The 25,817-nt window shown below is 48.8% G+C and overlaps 1 protein-coding gene across 1 annotated transcript in view; it reads left to right on the top strand.

Moving 5' to 3' along the window:
* Positions 1–6,017: 6,017 nt before the first annotated feature.
* Positions 6,018–25,817, top strand: part of iqsec1b (IQ motif and Sec7 domain ArfGEF 1b) — a 78,113-nt gene continuing 58,313 nt past the window's right edge. Inside the window, exons 1-5 of the mRNA XM_068741927.1 lie at positions 6,018–6,233; position 6,788; positions 8,271–8,298; positions 16,125–16,148; positions 24,422–24,529. Coding sequence (XP_068598028.1) covers positions 6,033–6,233; position 6,788; positions 8,271–8,298; positions 16,125–16,148; positions 24,422–24,529 — 362 coding nt within the window. The 5' untranslated portion in view covers positions 6,018–6,032. The remainder of the gene's footprint in view (positions 6,234–6,787; positions 6,789–8,270; positions 8,299–16,124; positions 16,149–24,421; positions 24,530–25,817) is intronic.

A 25,817-nucleotide genomic window follows, 5' to 3' on the forward strand; every position in this document is an offset into this window, starting at 1 on the left:
GATAAGAGCCCGTGATCGTCGAGTGTCGGGCGGCGGATGGCAGACGGAGCGTGATGGAAATGTAGAACGCAGGAGATTTCAAATACGTTCACCCTACGTTGAAGGATCCGGCCTTTTCTCACCGATGGAAACTACAAGTGGAGTTCACTCTGAAGCTCAGTTTTTAATTACGTGACCATTATTTTAGTAGTCCCTTACTTCACATTTCACCTGGTGTCTCATGTTACAAGCTCTCACACATTGCTTGAGTTCATTTAAATGCTTAATCTAAAACCAATTGCTCCCCATAGGCGGAGCCGTCGCCGCTGTCCAGATGGCCGATCTGGTAAATATGCTGAATTTAAGCGTTTCAATTAAAGATAAAATAGTGTTTTGTTTTTTAATAAAGAGCAGCGAGGGGGGGGGGGATCCTGTAAAAGCTAACGTGGTCTCACCTGCAAGGCTCCGTCTGTGGCGCCGAAGGAGCCCTCAAGCGAACGTGACAGCCATCCACAGGACGCTATACGCATGCATTTCACTTCACCAGTCACACAGCAGGCTCCAAACAAGCACAGTCAATCATTGCAGGCTCCGGCGCTAAATGGCCAGTGTGTGATAAATGAATGAGGAGGCGATAGCAGGAAGCTTTATGGGTAGTCTGGAACGACGAGGGCGCCTTCATCCGGGTGGATTATTGTTGAATGACCGTTTTTTTATTGTGAGACATCCCTCAGCCGAGTCTCACGCTGAGGAAATCCTGATCTGATCCTTCTCAGAAGATCACCGGGCGAAATGTAAATGTCCATGATCTCCATGGTAAATGTACGTCCGAAAGGATTCAGATTTGTGCATATAGGAAATCAGATTGGTGTCTTTTTTTATACTATTAACATTAAGGAAGCGTCTGATGAGCATGATCCGAATATCGTGGCCTCCCCTCTGCTGCACGCCGCCATGCAACAACGCCACGGTGAGAAATCTGCAGCTGCTGAGACTTTCGCCACAATCTTCTTGTGCTGTGATAACGTAACGGCGAACAAAACCCAAGCGCTGGGAGCAGAAAGGGAGGGTTTAAATCCCACCATGATGCATTTAGGAACCAAGTCATGACGTTAGGTGACAAATAATATGCAGCCATAAAGCTGCATAATGTTCCTGGTGACATTCCCAACATTTCCTAAAAATTTGGTCAAGATTCGTCTGTAACCTTTTGAGTTATTTTGTGAAAAGACAGACAAACCCAACCGACGCCGGTGAACACTATAGTCTCGTCTCCAATTATCCAAAAATAATTATTGTTATTTTAGATTTCAATTGAAAAGTCTCCTGAGTTTAAAATGAGTTAATTTGACCTGGAACAAACCCTTTAAGAATGTACTGTCACTATAACCAACTTTCCATTAGAAACTACAGTAAATAATAAAGAAGCTTTTACTGTGAAAAGCCTCAGTCTAAATCCCAGTTGCTGTTTTCTTTCTTTCTTTTGCGCTCAACAAGGAGTTGAACACAATATTAAGTGATTTCCTCTCATCAAACCCACGCGCCCTTCTGGTGCCGCCTAAAGACAGGTTAAAAAAACTCGAGAAAAATGAGATTAATTAGGCTCCGTTTCACCTCCTTAGACACCGCGGGAGTCTAGAGTGCGCCGCATCCTCTTTGCCGAATGGGTTCATGCTTCATGGTCGCTGCGAGTCAGAGTGCGACGTTGGTGTCAGAGCGAATTGCCGAAGCATTTTGTTCCTACAAAAGACGCAAAGCTTCCCAACTGAGTTGAGACAAGACCTTTTTAGGATAATTGTAATCAATCGTGCATGATCAGTTGTCTGTCAAGTATATTTTACATTGATTACCGCCACACTCACAAGAAGCTAACGTTAGCTGCAGGATGAGCTCCAGAATCGTTAATCGGCCATGCAAAGCGCATCGTCGCTTTTCTCTGTTGTCGCAACAAATGAATGTGATATGCATCACCTGTTGCCAGGGGACACACTCTGAGGTCGTCCATCCATTGTGATGCAGGTGAGTCATCAATGCTAATCTTCAATGAGCAGTCAAATGACTGCATAAAAGAGGATTCAGGCGACAGCCGTGTCTTAAATCACAAATATATGCAGATTTTCATGATGTGTTGTGCTGTTTCAACCTTGGGTGTTGGCTGCTCATTAAATTTGGCATCTCTATTTTTTAATGACATCGCCGGCTGAAATTTGAGGCGTGATTTGCAGTTTGATCGCAGGTAAATGTCTATTTGTGTCGGAACGAATCTCTGATGTCCTCTGTTCATCCTGCAAAGTTCACAAACATGAATTTCAAGAAGAGTTTAAAGCATGAAGTAGATTTCTGGAAGAAAATCTTAGGCAGGTATTAATATTTTATTTTGGAAAAACCATGGACACCTCTCAGCTTCATGTCCCTTAAGTAACTACATAATATTTAAAATGAGGGGGTGTGCATTAATATCATTATAGCTGCACATTTTAACTGCACAGTCCTCAATTTAACACTTATGCACACAGGTTTAAATTTAGCATTTATTTAAACATAAGTCTAACGCAATCCTGACGTCTTTACTGACCCCAGAGGGGCGACTTATTTCAGTCTGCCTCGTTCAACAGCTCTACAGATAAATAACTCCCATTAGTGTGAAGAGATCCGGCGTGTCCATGTTTGGGCTTTATTGCGTTAGCAATCCAGACCGTATCGCCGCAGCAACATCCTGTGATGCATTCAAGAACTCTCCAGGCCAGGCTATGTTTACTTTGAGACTACACGCTGATAATATCGCTCGGTATTCCGTGCATGTTCGGTTGAGTTCTGTAGCAACTCTAGAGCAGAGAGCAGTCCAGATTTGTACAACCAAATTATAAGGTTAGAATTAGTTAGAATGGAGTGTTAGCGTTGAAAAGAAGGGTCTAGAGGCCGGGCTGGCGGATCGGTTACACCGGGCCAGCTAGAACCGCTCGCAACAATGCTGGGATTGGAACCCACGACCTTCTTGCTGTGAGGCAACAGTGCTAACCATTAAACCACCGCGTCACCCATTGCATTATCCCCAGTGTCAGTGGGCGGGACTTCCTGGTGCTCCGGCTTCCTCCTGCAGTCCAAAAAAACATGCAGGTTAATTGGGTATCTGTAAATCTCATTAATGCTCGTCTATTGAAGCCGGTGCAAACCCGGGCTGAGATTTAGTTACGACTGCTGCACCAAATGTTCCAAAAACAAATACAAATAGAATTATGTCTGATTGTCTTGTTAGATGAATAAAACATTTCTGTATCGGACCATCACATTTCATGGCCGCGAAGCAGGGCGGATGCCGTCGTCTTTGTTTGACCGAGGACCAGGGCGAGTCGCAGCGCCTGTCTTCGTCCTGTTTACAAAGGCCCACCCGGGGCGTCTGATGCTTGATAGCGCCCCGGCGTGAGCGCCGGCGGCTCCGGCTCGATGCCCATCCATCAGAGAAAGATAATGAGGAGCCACGCTGACACCATGCCGAGCAAAGAAAAATCAAACACACTGGTGCTGATGGACATGAGAACCGAGCTCCAGGACAGGGTTTTGTCAGGCACACAAAGACGCTGACAATGCAATTTCAGTTGCATTGCATTGTATTCTCCAGGCGTCGTGTGTCTAAAGACGGCCCATAGTCACTGAGCAATGCTTGAACCGTGCACCGATTCCTATTCAGTTACAGCTTCACGGTCATGCACCCCGTTCATCTACGAGAGGAGAATCTCGTCTCCACGTTATCAGTGGTAAAAAATTCAAAATGGCCTTTTAACCCTCAGGATGCTTCTCCAAGAGTCAAAGGTCACCTCCAAAACAGCAGCTGGATCCTAAATAGCTTGGTGGAGTATGGAGCGACTGCCTCGTCCACCCCGGCCCCATCCTTCTGTCATCTCGGAGGACATGTGGGATTTATCATTACAGCTGCTGCTGTCACTGTTGCCGTAGCAACCTTTGATATAGCTCGCCTTTTTTGTCAGATGAATCCCAAAACTCTCCGACCGGCGTCAGCCCGGGAGAAAATATTACACCCATCAGAAAGCTGCATGCCTTTTGCTTCGGCTGTACGGCATCAAGAGAGGAGAGAGGAGAAAGAAAAACAAACCTCCTTTGACTCTAAATAGAACTTCTGGAAAATGGAGAAACATCCTTTTCTGCTATACACGTCAGCGCTTTGAAGATTTCTGCAAGGGACAGAATCTTTTTCTGTGAATTGTGCACGCACGTTTGGGGAACCTGCATCCGACGGGTTGGCAGGTGAAGGAGGAGGACTTAGCCCGCCGCGCCGCGCCGCGCCTGTCCGTGGACAATGTGAGCAGAGCAGAACAGATTTAACGCAGAGCACAAGGAGTCGGATATCGAGCTGCAAAATTGATTCCAAGTTGTCAAACAGCACCAGTCCCGTCCTGCAGCGTGTTCTTAGTGTGGCAAACCACTAGAGGGCAATCACTGTAAAATAACCGCCCAGCTGCTGCAGAGGGGTAATAGCAGCTCTCTGACGCATGCGGCTGCTTTTACCCCCGCCTGTCTGCCTGTTAGCACCACAACTCAAAAAGCGATGAAATCCACAGGAGGAGTTTTTCAGGAAATGTTGGGAATGTTTCCAGGAACAGATGATGACATTTTGGTGATGATCCGGAAGAGATCCTGGATTCTGGATCACTTTGACATATTGGTTAACGTTGCAGTAAATGGAGCTTCAAAATGTGTTCCTCAAAATCTCGGTTGATTATTGAGCGATGTTTATGAGTCAGCTTCTGTTTTACGCCGTTCTACCTCTGATTGGCTGAGGAAGAAGACCTGCGCAGCACAGTGGAAGCTCAAAGATAGTTTTGCAGTAATACAACCAGACGCTCCCAAGAGGCATGCAAAGAACCTGATTTGCAACCAGCTGCTTCACATTTGCATTTTGCCCCCCCCCCACACACACACACGATTTTCAGTTAACATGGAATCAAACGAGAAACGATTTGCTGAATGTTTGCATGAATCAAAAGGCGCCTTTCACGACTTTGAAGCTCACCGCTTCCTGTCAGGATGGAGCGGAACCGCTCGAGATGCTCTGACGTCACCGGCGGGTGGGGCAGCGGGTAGTAAAGTTAAAGCTTGAATGGAAATACACTGAAGGAGGAACTGCCCGAGTGACCAGGCGCTTTAAATCTGTCCATTTACCCTCCAAAGGTCAGGAGTGGATGATGTGACGACGCAGCCGGTAAATCACCGGTAAATCACCGGCTGTGGATGGAGCGACCCTCGGGGAGGTTCTATGCGTGTCAAAGGTCACGGCTTGGAGTCACTGACGACTGAACTCCATCGATCCGTGGAAGGGAGGCTCGCAGTATGAACAGTTCCGTGTTGTGATTACACAACAATGGAATAATGATGGATTGTCTTACATTTCTGCCAAATGTAAGACAACCCCCCCCCCCACGTAATAATTTGATAGAAAGGTTGGAAAATGATTCTTATATAACGCAGAACCATATTACGCGTGATTACATAAACGACCAAACCCCTCTTCATGCCGCTTGGCTCATTGGAGGAGAAATCGACCTGCCGCGTCCGCGCGTCACGCGTGACCAGGCGCACGTTTGACACCGTGCGTAGAATGAACACCTGTGTGTTGCACACAACAGAAAACCCAGCCTACCTGTTGAGTGGCTGCGCACGCATCGAGCAAAACTCGGCGCGTCTTCTTCCCGCGACGCGTGCGAACCTTTCGAACGAGGCGGCGGAGCGCGCAGCCGGAGCGCTGAACTCCCAGCCCCGAAAGAGTTAAATAGCCCCCGCCCCATTAACGGGGCGGCTGACCGGGGGTGAGTTCGGCGGCGCGGAGCTTGTGGACGCGGCGGCGGCGTGAAGAAAAGCACGAACCCGGCCAACTTCACAGCCGCACCGTGCGTCAAAGCCAGCCATGTCGGCGCGGAGGACGAGGCTCTCTGGATGTGACGGCGCTCGCTCTCACCCCCGCTGAGCGCGCGTGACGGGGGGGAGAGACGGGGCTGCTTTCTGGCTGCGTGGATCTCGCCTTCGTGGACTCTTACGCGATGGAGAACCCGACGGAGAACCCCAGCAAGGCGGCGGAGTATCTGAAGGAGCTGAACAAGATCATCAACACCCAGCGGGGGCTGCTGGAGCAGCAGCGGGTCCGCATCGGCGAGCTGGAGCTCCAGGTGACGGATCTGTGCCAGGAGAACGCGTGCCTGGCGGACCAGCACCTGCGGCACCTGGCCACCTGCAGGGAGAGGGTCACGCAGGAAACGTGAGTCGCGTTCCCGCCACATGGTTCTGGGGGGGCGGGGGGGGGGGGGCGAAGCCAAAGTTCACGGTGCTCGTTCGCGTCACCGGATTGTTTGTTGTTGTTTATTTGCGCCGTCGCCGCCTGACGCGCGTCTCCGCCACTTTGGTCACGCATCGGTCATTTAATGGTCCGTGTCGTTTCCACGCTGCTTCACACGCGCGTTGCGTAACGCGGAGCCCCGTCGGGCGCGCTGCCGTCTCTGTCGCGCCATTCATCCAGGAGCGCAAACCGGACCCGGGGCAGGAAGGCAGAAGTCCGGATCGGAGGGTGTGACGATCAGGGGAGGAAATCTCAATTCTGTCAGAAATGAAGTTCCCAGTGTTTGGTTGAGATCCTCCTCGTTTTGGGAATATCGATTTGATGTCCGGTTCACGCGCGCAGAGAGGTTTAAATGTCCTTCTGGAGAGCTGCGCCTTTCTGCCGTCACGGCCGACAGATGTTCCATCAGAGGTGTGTCGTCACACTCGCCGCCTGCCGCGGTACAGTGTGTGAGTGTGTGAGCGTGTGCGTGCGTGTGTGTGTGCGTGTGTGTGTTTGGGTTCCTCACAGTCCTAAACCGTGCAGGTGAATATATAACCTCTTTCTATTGGATAAAGCGGTTAAGACCATCTGCAGCCCTGCAGAGGACGGACAGCTGGACTGATGGACATTGTAGTTCTGAAACATTCCCTGGTTTAACAAGAGGATTTGGAACTTTCCCCAACGTGTTTGGGTTGAGTCTCCTTTGGGCTCCAGGCTGTGGGTCACGCCCCAATAAACAGCTTCAAGACAACATGTTTGGCTCTTGGAAGCTTCTTTTTCTTTTTTTTATGAATAGATTAAATACACCAGCCCTAATCCCAACTGATGTCTGGATCCGAGCCTCCGGCTGTCAGCAGGTCGCTCCGACCGCTGCGTAGCGAGTTGCTAAACTGAGAATCGGTATTTGGGTCGGTTGTCTTTCATTAAAGTCAACACAATCAATGGAAAGTCAAAGATGGCTGCCACCAGTGAGTTAAGATGATGATGATGATGATGATTGGTGAAGTCGAGGAAGAAAAGTCACCTCTAGAATCCTGGTTTGTATGATTTTAAACAAATAAAAAAACAAGTTCTTTTTATCACTTTCCAATAGCTCCTGCCCCCCCCCCCCCCCCCCATTAATTAATGTAATTAACACATTAATTTGTGTTTTCAACCGTCTCTCTGCAACAAATTGGATGATTTTTTTTTTTAAATGTCTGAGTTCCAGGGAAAAAAAAAAAAAAAAAAAACCCCACGCAGAAAGCCGTCCTGGGTTTGGCCTAAATTTTAAGGAGAAAATGATTCCAGCTAAAGCAAAGCTAACACAAATGACATCACCGGAGCTATTTTTGAACCTTCAACCAGTCGTGCTCTTCGTGCTGAGCGAGGTGAACTTCACTCTCGAGTCTTTTCATCACGCTGTAATCCAGTCCTTCAAATCCGCGACTTCTGCATTTTCTCCTTCCCGTTCCGTGTGACGATGAAACTGCAGCGTCTCCAACGGCGACCGGCGTAAGCGCAGGCTAACGGTTTTGTGATCCCAGCGCGTGGTCGCCACCGGTTACCCCGCTCCTGCTGAAAAGACTGTCTACGCAAAATGTACCCCCCCCCCCCGTGCAGCTGCAGCAATACCCGCAATCTGGGTATTTGTGCTGAGCGCATCACCGTAAGGCCTTTTTAACCTTTGACATCATTACCATATTTGCTCGCTCATCGTTTGCGCGGGGCTATAAATAGTTATCGGTGCACGGCAGAGGATGACGGGAACCTTCTTGCTTTTCCATCCGGGCTTTGCCTTTTTTAACGCCCGAGTGGTAAAGGACACAGATAAGTGTTTGGATCCTCCTGACTGGTTCATCTCTGCGGCTCCGAATCAAGCACATATTCTGGGTTAAACACACACACACACACAGTGAAGGTGTGAACGCTCTGTGAACATTTGAGCCATGTCAGCGGTTCTTTTTGTGCCGACCACGGTCAGAATGCCGTCCTGGCCTTGACGGGGGGGTGTTGGAGTTCTGTTGCTCTGACACACACAGGATTATATTTCTCTATCCCTCCACGCCACACGGCCCGGCAGGTCGACCCGCTGCTCCCGGTACTGACTGAAGTGAACGGGGCGAGGCGCGTCGCCGTCGTGCTTCTGCTTTGATGGAGTCAGAACGTCTTGTCCCCGCCGCACTCGGCTTCATGAGTTGATCTGTGGTGGCGCGGCAGCTGTTTGGTGTTTGCTCGGCGCTTTATTTAGCCGTCGGTGTTCTCACATCTGTTGTGAAGGTCAGACTTTCGTAGATGCCGCGTTGTTAGAAAGATTCCACGGGTGGATTGTTAAATATAACGGGAGACGGCCGACACGTTGAAGACGAGACGCGGGATACAGAGAGTTTTGGGATGGGTGGAGGAAAGTGTCAGGTGTGCTCTGTGATAGGAGAGTGTCTTCAAGACAGTGGTGAGGACAGACGTGATGGACGGTTTAGAGACAGGTCCCACCGGGAGAAGCCTTCAGGGTGGACACCGACATCGCTGGAGGGACTACTTGTCTCACGTGTCCTGGGAACGCCGCATAAGTAGAAGAAAGGGATGGACGGACAGACTTTCTGTCCGACGTGTCTTCATCCACACTATTCCGAAGACCTTTCCTGTGGAATCAACAATGAGGAACTTCCTACATGTTCGGCTCCAAGCCTCGTCTCACCGAGAGCTTTTCCACCCATCGGTTTAGCGTGTTTACACGTACGTGGCGCTGCAGGAAACGGGCCCTCGGCGATACGTAGCTCAGACAGTGCAGGGAAGCCAACGCCGCCCGAGGACACGTGAAGACCGGTCAGGAATATAACGGAATTCTGACTTTCTGAGTAAACACACAACGAAGGGCAAAGATCCTGCGGGCAAGCTGTGCTGCATTTAAAGACGGAGCAGGAACGACTTTCACTCGGAGAAAGCGCTGCAGGCCCGACGGCAGTCTCGACAGTCCGACATTTTCAAAATGGGCCGAATAGGAACGACCCGCAGCGATCCGGATCATCCTGCTTTTTAACTCATCCTGATTCTAAATTTCTAGGGGCAGGTCTTCACGTGTAAGGGATAGGAATTCCTCTGAATCCGGTTTAGACCGTTCGCTTCGAAGTTGCTCCCGGCTGTGAAATCCTCATATGAGATTGTGAAAGTTAATTAATCTGCGCGCGCGTAACGGCTTCACTCCGGGCTCTAATGTCAATCGGATCTGATTTCCAGTTGAAAACACATTTTCTTCCTTCGTGGTCATCGCCAAACGGCCTCACCCCACGTCGAGCGTTCACACGGAGGCCTCGGGTTGCATCGGATTCTCCCGAACCTTTTAGTCGAGTGGCATTCAAGGAGCGAAATATCTGCGAAACTCGGAAACACTCGTTCCGATCGGTCCCGCTCATGGATGGATTCAGGCTCGTGAACTTTGCCCGCCGCATTTTAGAAACAATATTAAAATGTAAATACCGGTAAGTTGAAATATGATACCGGATCCATCCGACGGCTGTGTCGAGTCGTGCGTATTGATCATCGTCGGAATAGGTTGGTGGAGTATTGTTTACAGGAGCAGAACAATAAGGTAGAGATGAGACGGGTTCATGTCTGAGGCAGCATTGTCGTCTCTCAGTATTCATCGTGTGGCTCCGGAAAACGCTGATTTTTAAAAGTGGTCTCTTCTGAATTTGCTTTCATTTGTCCTCTATTTCATCCGACGAGGAAAGGTTTATCCATTCCTTTATGCTTTTGGTGAAAAGCCCCCGATGGACTTGAACCCAGGACCTTCTTATTGTGAGGCGACGTCGTAGGACTGGGATGGCATTTGGTGCTACTTCAGGTAGACCAACCTCAAACCATGAATGTAAAGCGCTTTCATAGATCAGAGCATTTTTCTTTACTTTAAAATGAATAGTTGGTTGATTATGATAAAAGGCATTGATTGATCTGGTGATTAATCAGTTGTTTCGCATTCCAGCTGTTTCCCTGCTGAACATGGGCGATTTGTGCAGAATGAAAACATGAAATCTGAAATGAGACGATTAATAAAACATGAGTGTTGTTGAGTTTGAGTGCTCCCTGCAGCCCGTAAAGATTGCACGAGGGACAGGAGGTATCACTCTGATTGTTGCTGCGCAACCATGGGTGGATTGAGACGTCTTCTCCCGAGACGAGACCATCGAGTTGTTTTCAGGCTTCACGTGACAAATTCCCCTTTCATTCACGTAATGAAGAATTAAATCCTGAATCGATATGGCAGCCGGACGAGGACCTTCGGCATTTGGAACACACAAAACAAACGTGAAAATAAAGTGTTGTTTAAACCCGGCTATGATTTTGATCTCTCAGATACTAGTTTAAGCAAAATGTAACGTTGGATCAGGCTGGCAACGTTTAAAGGCGAGGGACCGGTCCAGATCTGCGTCTGAGAAGAGGAATGATGGGTGAGATTCCTCTTCAAGTGTTTTCACATACACGAGGACGTAAGCCAGGCGTGTCCCGGCTTCCATCTTCTTCCTCCCTTCCATGAAACACATGAGCGCCTTCGTGTCTTTGACGAACGTCGGTCCGACCAGCTGTGATCTTCCAGCCGTACCAGAACCAGACACTTTTCCTCCCTTCCTCCATCATTGCATCAACAGTCCTGCGTTGATGAGGTACTTGTCATCCGTCCAGAATATCTAAAGGTCAGCTGTGGGTGTAAACGAGCTCCTGGCAGATTACCTGCTGGTCCGCTCACAGAATTACTGTCAGAATTTCTCTTCCTGTCATTTGAAATGTTCTGAATAATCTTTTTGAAGAAAACTGCTCTGGATCTCAACGTCCGTCGGCGCTCCACGTCTGTCTTTGCTGGGGTGGACGATGGAACGGACAGGCGTCGGATACAGACGTTTGAAATGATTTCAGGCTCGTGTTTTAGTTCACTCTGAATCTAATTCATTAAATACCAATGCCTTTGTCAGAAGTTTTTATTTGAGATACTTCCTAAAGGGGACTCGTGTTCCCGAGCCGCATGTACCGACACGCGTGTACCGACACCTACCCGCCGGACCAGCTTCCGAAACAAAGAACGCAGAAACTTGGATTACAGCACGCATGGAAGGAGTGTGACTTCATGTCTTTGCACAACAAAAAGGGTGGTATTCGTACATAAGTACAGTACGATACGTATGCCACGCAAAAGGTCGGCCAAGTTGTCCGTCAGCGGGGGCTTTGTTTAATGATGAAATTGTTTTAGCGACGGGGTCCAGCTGTAATTATATCACTCCTTTTATTCTCCAAAACACAATCTACCTTTAAACGACCGTGTCCTTCTGAACGAGTGCGTTTCCACAGGCCATATTTGCTTCAATGGCATCGTATCCATTATGATTCCTTGTTCGTCCTCGAGTTGCAGCTCGTTGTCGAGGGGGCCGAATGGGGAAAAGCCTTTGTGCCGGCTAATTAGGCAGAGGGCTGACCCGCTCTTGCCCTGCATGAAGGTAATAAGCATCCATAAGACATTCAGGCAGACAAAGCCAAGGACCGTCTCATTGATTAAAGATCCCTGGATTGTCTTTCCCTCTCTCAAAAGTTTCGCCTCAGGATTATCTGAACTAAGTCGAGCACTATCTATCGAAATCTGAACAGCGGTCGTCATAATGTGTGTTTTTGTCCTCCAAAGACTTCGAAGTGATGTCTTCCGAAGCAGTCGGTGATGAAGACTTTATTACAGCAAGCATGTCCTCCATTCCCCACCTGCCAGCTGCACCTTTGCCTCCCCGCCAGTCAAAAGCCCACGTTTCCTTTCGGAGTTCTTTGTAGGGGAAGAGATCTTGAATGTCTTCTCGGGATAATGAATGCCAACATGCTCACATACTTACATTTTTCTATAATGAGGCTTATTGGTATTTCACTGGCTGCCAGAGAGCCGTGACTCATTTGCTCTTTGCGTTTCAGCTGCCTCGCTCCGAATACTCCGAATGAAATCACAGCCATGAAACGTCGGGTGGAGCTTACACCTATCTTGCGAGCTGGCGTAGATGCGTTTCCCGAGGAGGAACTTGGCATCGTTTAAACAAGCCCGCCTCCATCAGAGGCTGGTTCCAGGTGGATGTAAGGTTCGCTAACAGACAAGTTAAAGCCAAGACGGAACCAGAACTTGCAGTCCATCAGCGAGGGTGCCACGGTACTTCTTAGTGCAGTCACTTAATGTTAACGGATGAACGCCGGTATCAGTACTTGTTGTCAAAAGATACTTTAAAGCTTGAAAAATGTTCCATCTATGGCCCTTCAAGTGGACAAAAATGCCTCGAAAGTGTCCAAGTTCAAGAAAAGGTCACATGGGGATGATTCTTTAGCAAGAGGGGATCATTTAGCACCTGGACGTGTTCAAAATGGCCTGGAAGGGGTTAAAATTCTGAAATCCATATCAAAGGGGATTTAATGAAACTCAAATATTTAGAGAATGATAAGTACAAAGTCAGATAACAGGCGGAGAGTTTCGTCCACTTGAAGGGTCACGGATGATTTTAAAAATGCATTACGGATTATTTATGGATTAAATTATGAATTTTATTTCTGGCAATCGAGATTTTCACATATAACCCAAAATTACCCCCCACCACCCACACTTTCTAGAAAATATTGGACATTTCTGTCCGAGGGGTCACGGACAGGTTCAACATGGAATACACGGTAACATTCTGGGAATGACACCGCCTCACCAAAAATCACGTTTTGAGTTTCTGAAATGGACAAGAATGTCCAGGGGTGTAGCACAAGGGTCAAGTACCTTTCTAGAGGAAGGGTTGAAACGTTGTTGATCAAAGTATTGATCCAGGCCGAGGAGGTCGTCCTTATAGTCTCTGGCTGCTCGGTTTGGTTTGTGATGTGACGCCACGTCCAGAGAGGACAGGACGACTCGACGGTGTTTGTTGACTGTCTATTTATTCCATTACGGAATGCTGGGATCGTCTTTCTGCACCCGAGCTTGCCGAACCGAGAGCGGAGGAGCTGGGATAATGACTAAATGATCCTATTTGCCGCGTGGTTTGTTTCCTTGCAGAAAATACTGGATGTTTGTTTCCCCCCCCCCGACAGTGGAAGGACTGAATCCGTCTAACTCTCTGCGGATCGTCCAGTTCACAGCCGATGGCAAACATTTTCGTGTAGATCTGCATCATCGTTTATAATCCCAGCTTTTTCTTTTTTTTTTTTTTTGTAAATGGAGAGTGACTTTGTTAAAGTGTGACCGGGAGGTTTGGGTAAGAACATAAATCAAACTGAACACATCGTTTTTATGAATCACTGCCCAGAGCCTGCGGAGGGACGTCCGTGTTCTGGACGCTGTAGCGGACAGGAAGGGACACCAAGGCGCTTCCTGTGATCTCTGTCCGTGCGCTGACGTCAGCTTGGACAGGCCTGTTATCCAACATGCATCCTTTACGCTGACCGTCGGTCACGGATGTGTTGCCCAGCGATCGTATCTTTTAATCCCGCAACAGACGGGCTGCCGCAGAGATGGATTTATAATCCCAGCGTTCTGGATTACGCATTTGACGGATTACGACGGCACCTGCGTATAAAGTTAAGCAACCATTGATAATGGAAAGAATCGAGTTTGCTTTTCAGTAATTCAGTTTTGTTTCTTTTTTTATTGTGGTCCCAACATCCGTCTGTCAGCAAACATTTGGCGTCCGGATCGCGTCTCCTCACCAAATTGCGTCTTTTGATGCTTTGACCTTTTGAATTAGCTACAAATGGGTTTCTATTCTGGTTTCCATGGCAATGTGATCTCTGAGACGGGTCCACGAGGTGCCGTCGCATCTCAATTCTAGTCTTTACACATAAATTAAACTTGATGAGAAGCGCCTTTTTTGGGGGGATGTTTGTCCAAATTGTTGTGGTTTCCATGGAAACCATTTTTCTCAGATGGTCGTTCTACCTTCTCCAAATGTAACATCTAAATAAATCACAAGGACAATATGGATAACGTTTTGGTGGGAGAAAATGTTCAGCCCGGCTGTTCAAACATTGAAACGGCAGCAGACAGCCTGTCGTCTGTGGGCGCACGGATAACGGCGGGACCTGGACTGTCTTGAGTGACGACTTGGACCTGAATTTGGTCCTGCACGGATGATCATATCCAGACTCATCCTCTCTCTGATTCCCACGCCGTCCAATGGAGGAATATTCCGACACTCGGAAGCTGCTTTCACCCAATCAGAAGCTAGTTTGGCTGCAACACCTTGCTCTGTCAGAGCTGAATCAAAGCGCTGCTCGGGTAATGATCTCTGGTTCTGTTGTGGGGCTATTGGGCCTTTTCCTCGGCGCCGCTCTTTTTGCCGGAGGCTGGGATAGAAGTGTGTGTGTGTGCGCGTGCTGCACATACGGCCTGAACCAGCTGCCCCCTGCCTGTGATTGATAATGTGCCTCATTATTTGTGCCATTTCATCTGAGCCTTCCAAGATGGGACTGTGTCTGCTTGGAATACCTGCTAATGACAGCAAACAGCCGCCCCCCCCCCACCCCGCCTCCCCCGGACGGCGGCGGACAGGTATGGAGGCAGAACTCAGGCGACCACAACACACACATTCACGTCAACGCGGAAGCAATAAAAGCCGTTTTAAAGAAGACGTTTGTTCCTACGAGGAAATGTAAGGCTTGATATTTAAAGAGGAAGTTTCATTTCCGTGTTGGTTGATGTTTATGGGCCGTTGCAAAAGCTCCACTGACTGCTAGCCGAAACTCTTGATGTGTTGTGAATGGGATGCTGATGCTGAAGGAATAAACCCATCCGTCAGTCCCCTCTGCTTCCCGGGAGACGTTTCATTTGTCCGTCGTGGAGCGGATGCGAGTCGCTTTTGATCAATAAATCCGGGAGATTAAATGACAAAGACGTTGCTTTAATCATCCTCTACATCCACCTGCAGACGCACACAAAACCCGCGTGCAGCTGCTGTTCCCTTTTGAAAAGGCGAACAGACAGATACAGAAATCACTTCAAATATCACAAATGATTGGACAGAATTGCCAAATTCAGAAGCTTTAATTTTCACAGCAGGTAACGGATCCGCTCTCGTCTCGCAGACGCCATCGTCACGCAGTCATGTCGTGCATCACCTGCATCGGTCAGCGGGGTTCAAGCAGGAAATGTCAGAGGAAGTGAGGTCGGAGCTGCAGCGCGGCTCTGGAAGGAGGTCTGAATGGCAGGAAGTGAGCGGCGTAGGCGATAAGGAAGCAGGAAAAGATGGCCTTCGCTGCGGATTGTGCAGCCGAGGGTCCGTGAATGACATCAGAGCCTCCATCCATTATTAAAGAGTCCTCTGGTGTCTCATAGCACGACTGCATTCGCTGGACGCCTCCGTGCTGCGGGACACAAAGAGGCGGAGCTCAGTGGAGACGTCGTGAAATAAAAGTTCCAGGTTGGAATTGTTTCAGACAGTTGGGAAGGTGCAATGCATTCATCCCCGACGTCGACCGCATACCCAGATGCTTCTCCTGTTGCCGTGGTAACCACTGTCCGTGCGGTTTTGTAGACCAGATTAAAAAGGCAGCCGTGGCTCTCTGTGACCTTTTTAATCGTCGCATGCAAAGAAGAAATGTAACAAAATCATTATTTCAAAGGGGGAGAGAGAGATGCAACGACGGCGGCAAAAGAAAAGGAAGCGTGACCTCCACTTCGTCTACATCCTTATTTGTGTGTCCACAAACGGCGCAGGACAATAGTAAACAAAGGACATCCTTCCTGCACAAGCAGAGCAGGGTCTTTAGCATCCGACGCGCCACATTTATCTCCCGTGACACAAACACGACGGGACGATATAATTGTCTCTTAAATTTCACACGCCAGCTTCCCAAACGTAATCCAAGATAAGTAGATATTCCTTTTGATGTGTTAAATCTGGTGCAAATAGTTTTTATTTATTTATTTATTTTAGATTAGCGTTAACTTTCTATCGCGTGCAGAAATCAAACACTTGAACAGATCTTTTTCACCGTTAGCTCGCAGTGAAACCCCGTCGCCCGCTTGGTCGCACACGGGACGTTACCTCCTCGCTCCAGGGTCTTCCTATCCGGCCTCATTGAAGAGGATGTTGTCCTTCTTCCTCTCCTCAGTCCCTTTTTTGCTTTTTCCTCTTTCCACCATCTGCCACTGGCAAACGCTCCGACAGCTTTAGCTCCATCCGCACCGGCACTCCAGCAGGCCCTCGCCTTGTTTCGGTGCCGTCGGAGCGATCCAGTGGATTTGCAGCCAAATGTTCCACAGCGGAGCGCTCGAGCGAAAGCGGAGAATAGCTCAGAGCCTGCCAGGCCCTCTCTCAAAGGTAATCTCATTTGTTCCTGCTAATCATACTAATTTCTCCAAATGATTTATTGATTTGATAATGTCTCGCAAATTGCCGCTAAAGTTCCTCTGGAGCTTTATTCCTCTTTAAAAAAAACATTTAATGGATAAAATACTGCTGCTAATGTCAAATTAAAAGTGAAGTCTAAATGCGAAATGAAATATCCTGCAGCTAATTAGCGCTAACAAGCTAACGGATGCACTTCAAATGCTGAAATTGTGTCTTGACTTAATTCTTATTTTCTTTTGGAAAGAATGCTGATTGCACAAAACCGATTTGAATTACGGCGCCGTTTGTCAGCGCAGCGATCCTGGAATCACGTCTATAATAGCTACTAAATATTCACTGTCGCTAGAATTCTTAGGGCATTTTTCCTAAACAATGAGTTCCATTTAACTCCTTCGTATTCCTGGTACCACAAACCGCACAGATTGGTTCGATACCTGGACGAAGGAAAAAGTAAAATCGGTCTGTATGGCAAGAAAGAATTGACTGAGTCGAGTCTGAAAACAGGCCAAACACTTAAAATGTATAAATGAATCCAATTGGAGGAGAAAACACAAAATCTAAAATCAGGATTTAACTGGGTGTGAGTTACAGATTGAATTAGCTCTTGTAGCCGTTTGTCACCTGCTGAGGTCGTACGCCGAGGAATCGATAGAAATCCACTTGACGGATGGAACCTGCTCTTCGTCGCCGTCTCCTTTCGTGGCCGCTGCCTTCGAATCGCGAAGGCCAATCCGACGGTTGGATTGGCTGTCAGGATGCTGCATCCACGGATGCAGCCCCCCCCCCCCCCGCCCCACCCTACTCTGGCATCACCATGACGGACATGTTCCTTAATGCAGTAAAGGAAATCGATCGTGGCGTCTGAAAGGATGTTGCAGTGATCAGACAGGAAGTACGTGTGAAAGCAGCTTAGCAGTTGTTAAAGCCGGCAAACAGGACGGCGTCGCATGTAAAGTCTGACAGTCGCACCGCTGGAAACGCCTGGAAGTCACGATGGGAAGTTCCTCGTTCCACTTCAGAGCAAACGCAGCAGGCATCCGGCCCCGTCTTCTCTTTTCACTGCGGCTCCGCCAGCCAATTATCGCTTTGAGAAGTGACTCGAGTTGGTTGGTTGACCCTCCAAAATGTCCAATCAAAGACGGGAGAACTCGCGTCGTGCACTGACAGAATGAGGAGTCGTAATCGAGCCCCGGCAGAGCGAGGTGGCTCCTTCCAATAGGACGGAAACGCTCATGGGGAAGCGGAAACGTTCGCAGCGAGGTTGCTGTTTGCAGCGCACAAGAAAGTGAGGCGTCTATTTAAACCTTTTTTAAAAAAGGCACTTAAGATTTGAGATTCCGGCGATTGTGGTGAGCTTGAAGTTGCGAGTGAAGCCGCGAGGGTTCCTCGTTGCCGGCGTGGCTTTCTTCAGCTCGTGAAATGAGAACCACTTATTGGCAGGATCATATCATTTCATTGGCTTGACTGCAGTCGCTTAACGCTTCATTACAGGACGCCTGGTTCGCCTTCGCCCGCGCCGCTAACCACGTTCAAAGTTTTAATAACCACAGAAAATGAAGAGGGTCTGCCGTCCTCGCTGCAGCCAGGAAACCAGGAAGGCTCCGTATCTGCCCGCCCAGAGCCGAGCCGAGCCGAGGCGTCGCTCTGGTTCGGTTTGAGCTCCGTTTCATTGTCGTCTGAAACTGACCGAGAGAAAGACTTTAGGTCATTTCCACTGAGATGAAGTGCTGGAGCAAGTGGGCTGCGTGATTCCCTCCAGACCCTCTTCATTTTCTGTGGTTATTAAAACTTTGAACGTGTTAGAGAAACTGGGGCCGTAGAAAAGGCTCATTATACTAATCCTCGCCGCGATTGGACCGGCTGCGGCCGGAGCCCAGCCGCCGGTCAGCCGGTCAGGTCAGGCTGCCTTTATGAGGAAGGGCGGAATAAATCCCAAATCTGTATAACTTTGTGAGTTGTCCTGCTGACGGTCAGACAAACCAACGCACGCCGCTCCGATCGCCCCGACTCGGCGCTTCAGCCCTGATGAAATCTGAGGGACGCTCTTCTCTCCTCCGCCGTCAGATCATTAACTGAGCGCTATCAAGCCACTGATCTTCATCTCTCCATCCGGGCCTGTGACTATCTCATCTTTGCGAGTTGTCAGTTCGATTAAAACGGATCCTGGCCGTTCCTCTTGGCTCTCGTCGCTTCTGATTGGGCCTCAGACGTCCGGTCAGAGCTCCTCCCACCGCGGCCCGGTTGTTTAACAATCCAGCATCGATTCCTCTTTTGACAAAGTACAGGTGAATCTTTTTGTTGGTCTCACGCTGACGTCTCATGATTCCCTTTGGGGTCCCCCCACCCCCCTCTCCTTGCTCTGCTTGTGCTCTGAAAATGGTCGTGGCCTTCGGAAGCGTGTCCTCGGCGTGGGAGCGCTTGTGTCACCCACCTCGGTGAAGCCAAAGAGGCGACGCTCGTCCGATGAAGGCCGAGGGAGGAGAGGCTGGCGTGGAGCCGGATGGCGTGGCTTATCGAAGGGATTTGTCGGGAGTCGGTAAAGTTTCAAGTTAAGTGCTATTTGTTTGTTTTATGAAGACGTCTGTGAATCTTTAGTTTAACATTTGATGACTTTTCTGCTTTCAAATGTAACTAATTTACTTTCAGACTTCAGATATTGAGGCAAATCTCGGGGATCTGTAACCTACTTTGCATTTAGAAATGTTTCTGGTGAGGCAGAGTGTGTCTGTCTTCCCGCTGAGCCCTGTAGATGTGCACATTCTTTTATTGATTTCACACCGTGCGCCGCCATTCTCCATACGCCCGCACGGCAAATCGCTCTCTGCAACCGACAAAAGCAGGAAAAGTGATTTAGAATCTGTACATTTTTGTTTTTCGCCAAAGAAGCGCCCCATTAGGCTTTATTTTGAATGTTCACAGCTGCATCTGTGACTCTTTGCGCCGGGTCTTGATGTGTTTTTCTTCGCGTCACTGGAATCCATTCGAATCCTGGATGTCGGTGCGAGGAGCTGACTCCCGTCGGAGGGTTTACTGCTCCGGGGTTGGTCCACGTTGCCTTTGTGTCGCTCCACTCGCCGTCGGACGACATGAACAGATGACACGAAGGTCTTCCTGAGAGTTTGGCGCTGGCGACGCCTCGCTCTATCGGCCAATCACAGGCTGAGTTTCTAGTTTCTCACGTTAACCCATTATAATTTTAGAGGACTAGTAAACAGACTTGTTCAGCAGTATTCTCGGCACGTCTCCAGCGAGGCCGTTAGACGACTTGCCGTTTCCTCCGAGGTTAGACGGTGACCTCAACTCCAGTTTGAGAGACAAAGCTGATTCCGATAAGCTAATTAGTCTATTTTTAGACACCCACGGAGACTGGATTGGGGGGGGGTACCATCTGATGACTCCTGTTGTTGTGATCATCTCAGGACCACCCATTCAGGAGCTTCACATCCAGGACTGTCATCTCAATTTAATCAATGAAATCAATACAATGTGTGCTGCAATTCACAAAAAGAAAAGTTTCTCTCATTATTAACGACCCGGTCAGAGGAATCGATGTCGAATGTAAGGTGGGATCGCGTTTACTGTCCCAATCTGAATCCGTTCTACGAAAGCTCTGATTGGTCGACTCTTTCTAGGGTCTAGCATGGATAGCTTTCAGCTAATGCTGGGCTTGCTCCTTGTTGACTGGTACCTCCTTTGTTTGGCGTCACCTCCTCGACTCCAGAGGAGATTGCGACCCTGCATGTTGGTCACACGGTTCAGATTTAACATTCCGTTCCTGGACTCGTGTCTGCACAACGCCGTTTTGGCATTAGCCAGCAAGACAAACCGTTTAGCGTCATTTCTGTGTGGAAAGGAGGCCGGTCCAGACGCCTTCATTCCGTTCTTGACATTTTGCTGCTGCTCATTGCTTTCAGATAAGCCTCTCCAAAACTCCTCCTGCCTCCTCCTGACAGTTTAATGAAAGCCCCGAGACACAAACTCTAATTTAGCTTGTTTGTGTTGCGAAGGTTAAGTGGAAACTCTCACTAATACGTGAATGTGGCCTGCAGTCAAACGGAGGGGCGTTCTGAAACCTTTGATATTTGGGTTTCACGCTGAGGCTAAGGGACGGATTTTTACTTCTATATAATGTTATCTCTTCGCCATGACAACCAGAGTCCACCATACAGCAGCTCTTTTGTTTGCCGGAGATGCTAACATCCATGATCCGTTGTGTTTGAGGATCTCGGCTCTGCAGAGCATTGCATCTTATTTTAGCTCCTTGTTTTGGTTTTCCAGTCGTCTCAATCAAACGCGTCGACCTGCGATCATCATTTAAATCTCGTGGATCCCGATTTATATTAAATGTGCTTATTTTTGATCAAACCATCTTGCATCCATTCAGTTTCTTGCCGCTTCTTCCCAACTCAGGTGGTCCAGGTTTGTCATTTAGCAGCCAAGCAGGCCTGAGAACAGCTTCGCCCTGAGCCTCCTCTTCCTCATCTGGCGTCCTGCCGCCTCGTCGCCCCACATGTCGGACTTGAGCCGGCACCGTCGCCTGCTTTTCCGCGTTAGCCTTATGTGTGGAAACAGCCCAGACTCAAACCAGTCCGCTGCGCTTCACATGCCGACACGGCGCCTTTCGGTGGGGGCGGGTCAAGGGTAACTGGGCGACAGCGGCGTGCAATATTATGCACCAACACACCCGAGTAAGACAATTTCCCTGAGCTAATGGAACATGTGGTGCCTTCAACCCTGCTGTGTTTCACTGAGTAACATAGTCCAGAACTATACATGATTGAAAGTTTTACTTCCACTCTAAAGGTTCTGACCATCAAGGCAACGACCTCATTAGAGTCCTGAGGCGCATATGTTTGCATAGTAATGAGGCAAATTATATTTTTGTGGGAGCTCCTGTAACTCCTGACAGCTTTAAGATGGTTAATATTTGCGTGATGCTATTGCTGTACTTTTGGTTTGTCCCGTCCGGGGTCGCCACAGCAAGCCAACCTTCTCCACTTCACCCCGTCCTTTGCAGCCCCCTCCCCAACACTAGCCCAACTCACCAAGTCCCTACTCTCAATCCTAAAATCTTCCATTCCCTAGCTCCCACGTTCCTGATTATGCTTGTGTGCTACGAGGCCTGTTCAATATTCTGTTCCTTGATCCGCTCCTGGAGGAGGCGCTATAGTCCACGAACGCGCTTCGAAGTGGGTCGTTCTCGGACTTTCAGAGGAGAGGAAGCCCAGTGGAACGCCAAGTCGCCTTTGCTGTACCATGGATCCCAGCGCTCAAAGGCGTGATGATCATTAGGTAGCCTTCATTTTGGACACGCCCCCTTATCTAGGATAAGGGGGCGTGCAGTAATGAAATCAGGGTGTTCCGTAGAGAGGCTTTGGACTCCACCGATGTGATGCTGATGAGACTGATGGAGCGATAACAACGAGGAGAATTACGGCAAAGCTGATCTCCAAAGTCCTCACACGGACGCAAAGGTTAATTGGATTCTGTAAACCTGATAGTGTTTAATTCTCTCACCCTGCCACGGTTTTTATCATTTGATCTTGTCATATTTGATGCACAACAACTTCTGACGGGACTGTTTGATGGTTGTTGTTCCCAGACTTCCCCTGGAATAATCCAATAAGAGTATTTTAGGATTTCCGGCATCAATCATATTCCTTTCTGGAGTACTAATACCACGGTTGTAGGGGGCGGGGCATGAAGCTGCTTATCCTGTGTAAAGATTTGGATTTGTGCTTTATGTAAATCAAAACCGCTTAAACCAGATTTTTTTTTAGGAAGCGCGGCACACGTTAGGCCGTTGCGTAACCTACAGAAGTACACTCCTGCCAGGAAGTAAAGAGGTGAGTGTGTAGGCGGGGGGATTTGTCACCAGAAAGCCCCGCCTCCCTCAACGATGCTGCGTTGAAGTGATGCTCAGACAATCCTGCGTTTGTGTTAATCTCACCCTCGCCTGGAAGCTGCCTCCGGTTCACACTGAGCCCTGATGGATAGTGTCGGAGCGTTCCAGATGAACTGACCTTGGTGTAGCGTATTGATTCCTCTCCGACACCAATTCCCCTGCAACCCGACCCCCTCCCTCCACCCAGGAACCCGAATGCAGCAGTGCACAGTCGGCGTGGCGGCACAATCTAGAACCTTTTGATGATGATCCAGATCATCCAGTTGGGAGGGGAATGAGCCGCTTGGCGGAGGTCTGCGCGCTCGGAGTAATATTTCTACAAACTTCTACAAACTTTATGCACCATATATGTAATCAAAAATACTCTGGACAAAAGGACAGTTTACAAATGCTCTTCTTCCATTTGAGTCGTTTTTTTTGTGGGAAAACACGATCTTCTTATTTCACGTGACGTGAGCTCATTTCAGCAGCAGAATTAGAAACCGTATATCTGTTGTGATTAATCGTGTGTTTACAGAATTTTCACAATCGTTAAGCTCTATTAGTCCTTGAAGCTACTTACTGCCAGGCGGTTGGGAAGTTTTTGGGAGCGCCCGTGTTGCGTAAGCGGAGAACCTGCACTCCGGCGATAACGGGAGGCTTATACGGCAGGCAGTGGGAAATCTCCATCCAGCTCTTAACCTCCGCGGATGGGAGATTATAACTGGCAGCTGTGGGTCACAAAAGGGCTCAACCTATTCGTCCTTGGGGCACGTTCATCCGCACCGCTGTCACATTTCCATATGACGGGTTTTTCCCCTTCGCAAGCTGCGTCACAATTCAAGGAAATCAAGTTTCCCATTTGCATTTGTGAAGGCAGCTCCCGGTAGATAATTTATTATTATCCCCACCGAGAGCGACGCAAGGAGGACGACGCGGGAGCATCTCCGTCCATAGAGTTCGGCTCTTTTTTCCATTTCCACGGTAACGGGTTCATTCAGCCTATATATCTAAACATAACTGGCCACAGTGGGAAATTCTTCTCATAGTGTACTTTCTTTCTTTTTAACCTATTCAGAGAGTCCTTAATGAGGCAGGATGTCAGAAAGAGGCTCTTATCCTCATTTTGTGACGTCGGCTCACACAGAATGTAGGATGTCGTTATTGGTGCCGCCTTTTACATTAATAAATGTCTTGCTTGTACATTAATGCTTGGATGTCAGTGTTTAGCGCTGGTTTATTAAATGCACATCCTTATGTCACTCTTGGAGGGTTATAATCTGTCCAAGAGTTGAAGGCGTCTTCATTCCCGCGGGCAGCTGTGGGTATCTGGCTGCTTCCCCCCCCCCCCCGAGCTCCTCTGATGGGTAGAAAATGTTCTGCCTCTGTGTGATCGCTTCGGTGCTTGTGTGTCAGACGCTGACGGACGCCGACACGGTTGCTGCTGCAAGAAAAGAATCCGAACCGCAAAAAAAAAAGTAAAAACAAAAGCTGGAGATTGAATTTACAAGGTTTCACTTTGTCCTCAGGAGGGCCGGCGTCTGCTACTAGGCAACAAGAGGTGCCCAGCCCTGAATTACCCCTGATGCCCCCGTTCTGCCCCTTCTGCCCCTGGCTAACTTTAAGACGTCTTGATCTATCGCATTGTATTCAACGTGTATTGTTGGTAGTTCCCGTACTGGAACTCGAACATGTGAACGGTTTTACGAGAACAAGTTGGATAACAGGAAGTTGTTCTGCTGTTCTTCCTCTTGTCTCGCTCCTGCTCCTGCTTCCGGTTCGGTAGGCGTTGTCGCACATTTCCCCGCTGTCATCATCCACGGACGAGTTGTGCATCTGATTGTCGTGAACTGGATGAATTGTGCGTCACCAACCTCTTCAATGTGCCTCTTTCTTCTTGTGTTGCAGACGGCACGCCTCGTTGCCCGTAGCGGTCTCAGAGATTCCCCTAAGCCTCGTTGCCCCTCTGTGTAGAAGAAGTTACCCCTGTCACGAATGGAAGTCTGCATCTTTTGGGTAAAATTGTACAGTTGTTTTTATTTATTTATTCATATTGATCCAAGTTCTTGCCAGTTTGGAAAGCCACTCTGTCCAGAAACATCCCTGCCATCCCCGTGACGGTGCTGAGTTTTCTGTTTGTCAGTCTTTTCCTTTTCCTCCTGGAGAGACTTCCACTTCCTACTGTGCACAACCTGGTGGGAGGGCGCCTCAGCCCCCCAAATCCCTTCCGATTGTAGCTGAAGGACGCCTACTGCAGCTGCACACAGGGCGCGGTCGGGGAACAGAGTTGCTTCACAAGCGGTGAAATAGTCAAAGGACGTCTAAGACACAGAGTGTCAGGCCCGGCTCCAGGCTGCTCTGTTTTACAGCTTTGCTTATTGCGGCGCGTTAGCACAAAACATCTTGCGCATACTGTACCGTACAGTAACGCTGATGCGGCTCGCCTCCCCGTGGATGATTTCCCCCGGAGTTCGTTACAGCTGCTCCTCCAGGCCCCCGCGAGCTCCTCAGCAAATGAGGAGAGATGAAAACCCTGCGAGCAGCGGGGACGCGGGCTTCAAAAGCTTTGTGGCAATTTCAAAGGATTTATAATATTCTTGTTGCAGAAGCCGCTGCATCTCGTTGAGCATCCAGAACTGAGCGGGGAGCAGTTTGAGACGAAGGTTCGTGGAGCGGGGCTCCAAAAACATTTCACCCCAACGGTCGGGGGGGGGGGGGAAGGAGGACAAAGATAGCGAGAGCCCCTAATGAGCCTTGTTTGTTCGCCATGTTTATTGATTCTAATTAGCCGTGGAGATGAAGAGAGTGCGAAGAAGGAGCGCTAAACGCTTGTGATTACAGTGAGGTCGTGAGCTGTCCCACTCTATTAAGTCATTTGCAGAGCAACGCGGATAACAAGCGCACGTCGATTAAACTTTCCCGTGGGCTTTGTGTTTGGAATGGCGAGCCGGAGCTTACAGTAGGAGATGCATGAAAGTAGAAGCCCATCGCGGGGAGGAAGATTCCCGCTGTGCAGCCGTCTGCTTGCCGTGTAGTCAAGCAGCTCCGCAGTCAGGGTCATCCGGATTCATGTTTGTCAGATACAACATTAAAGGAGCGTCTCCAGAAGCTGGAGACGTTCGGGGTGGAGCTGAGAAGGCTCTGTTCTCCTGCATTTAGCGTAGCGGGAATCCCGCTCCATGCCGATTATTACGTCTCTCTCTGGGTTCAGTCTCTCAAATTATTTATGATGATTCAAACACCTCACAGAGTATTGAATTCACTTTTCTTTTCAAGCACCTCTGCAGAATGCATGAGAATCGAC

This window comes from Brachionichthys hirsutus, chromosome 8 (assembly GCF_040956055.1).
Source record: "Brachionichthys hirsutus isolate HB-005 chromosome 8, CSIRO-AGI_Bhir_v1, whole genome shotgun sequence".
NCBI lineage: Eukaryota > Metazoa > Chordata > Actinopteri > Lophiiformes > Brachionichthyidae > Brachionichthys > Brachionichthys hirsutus.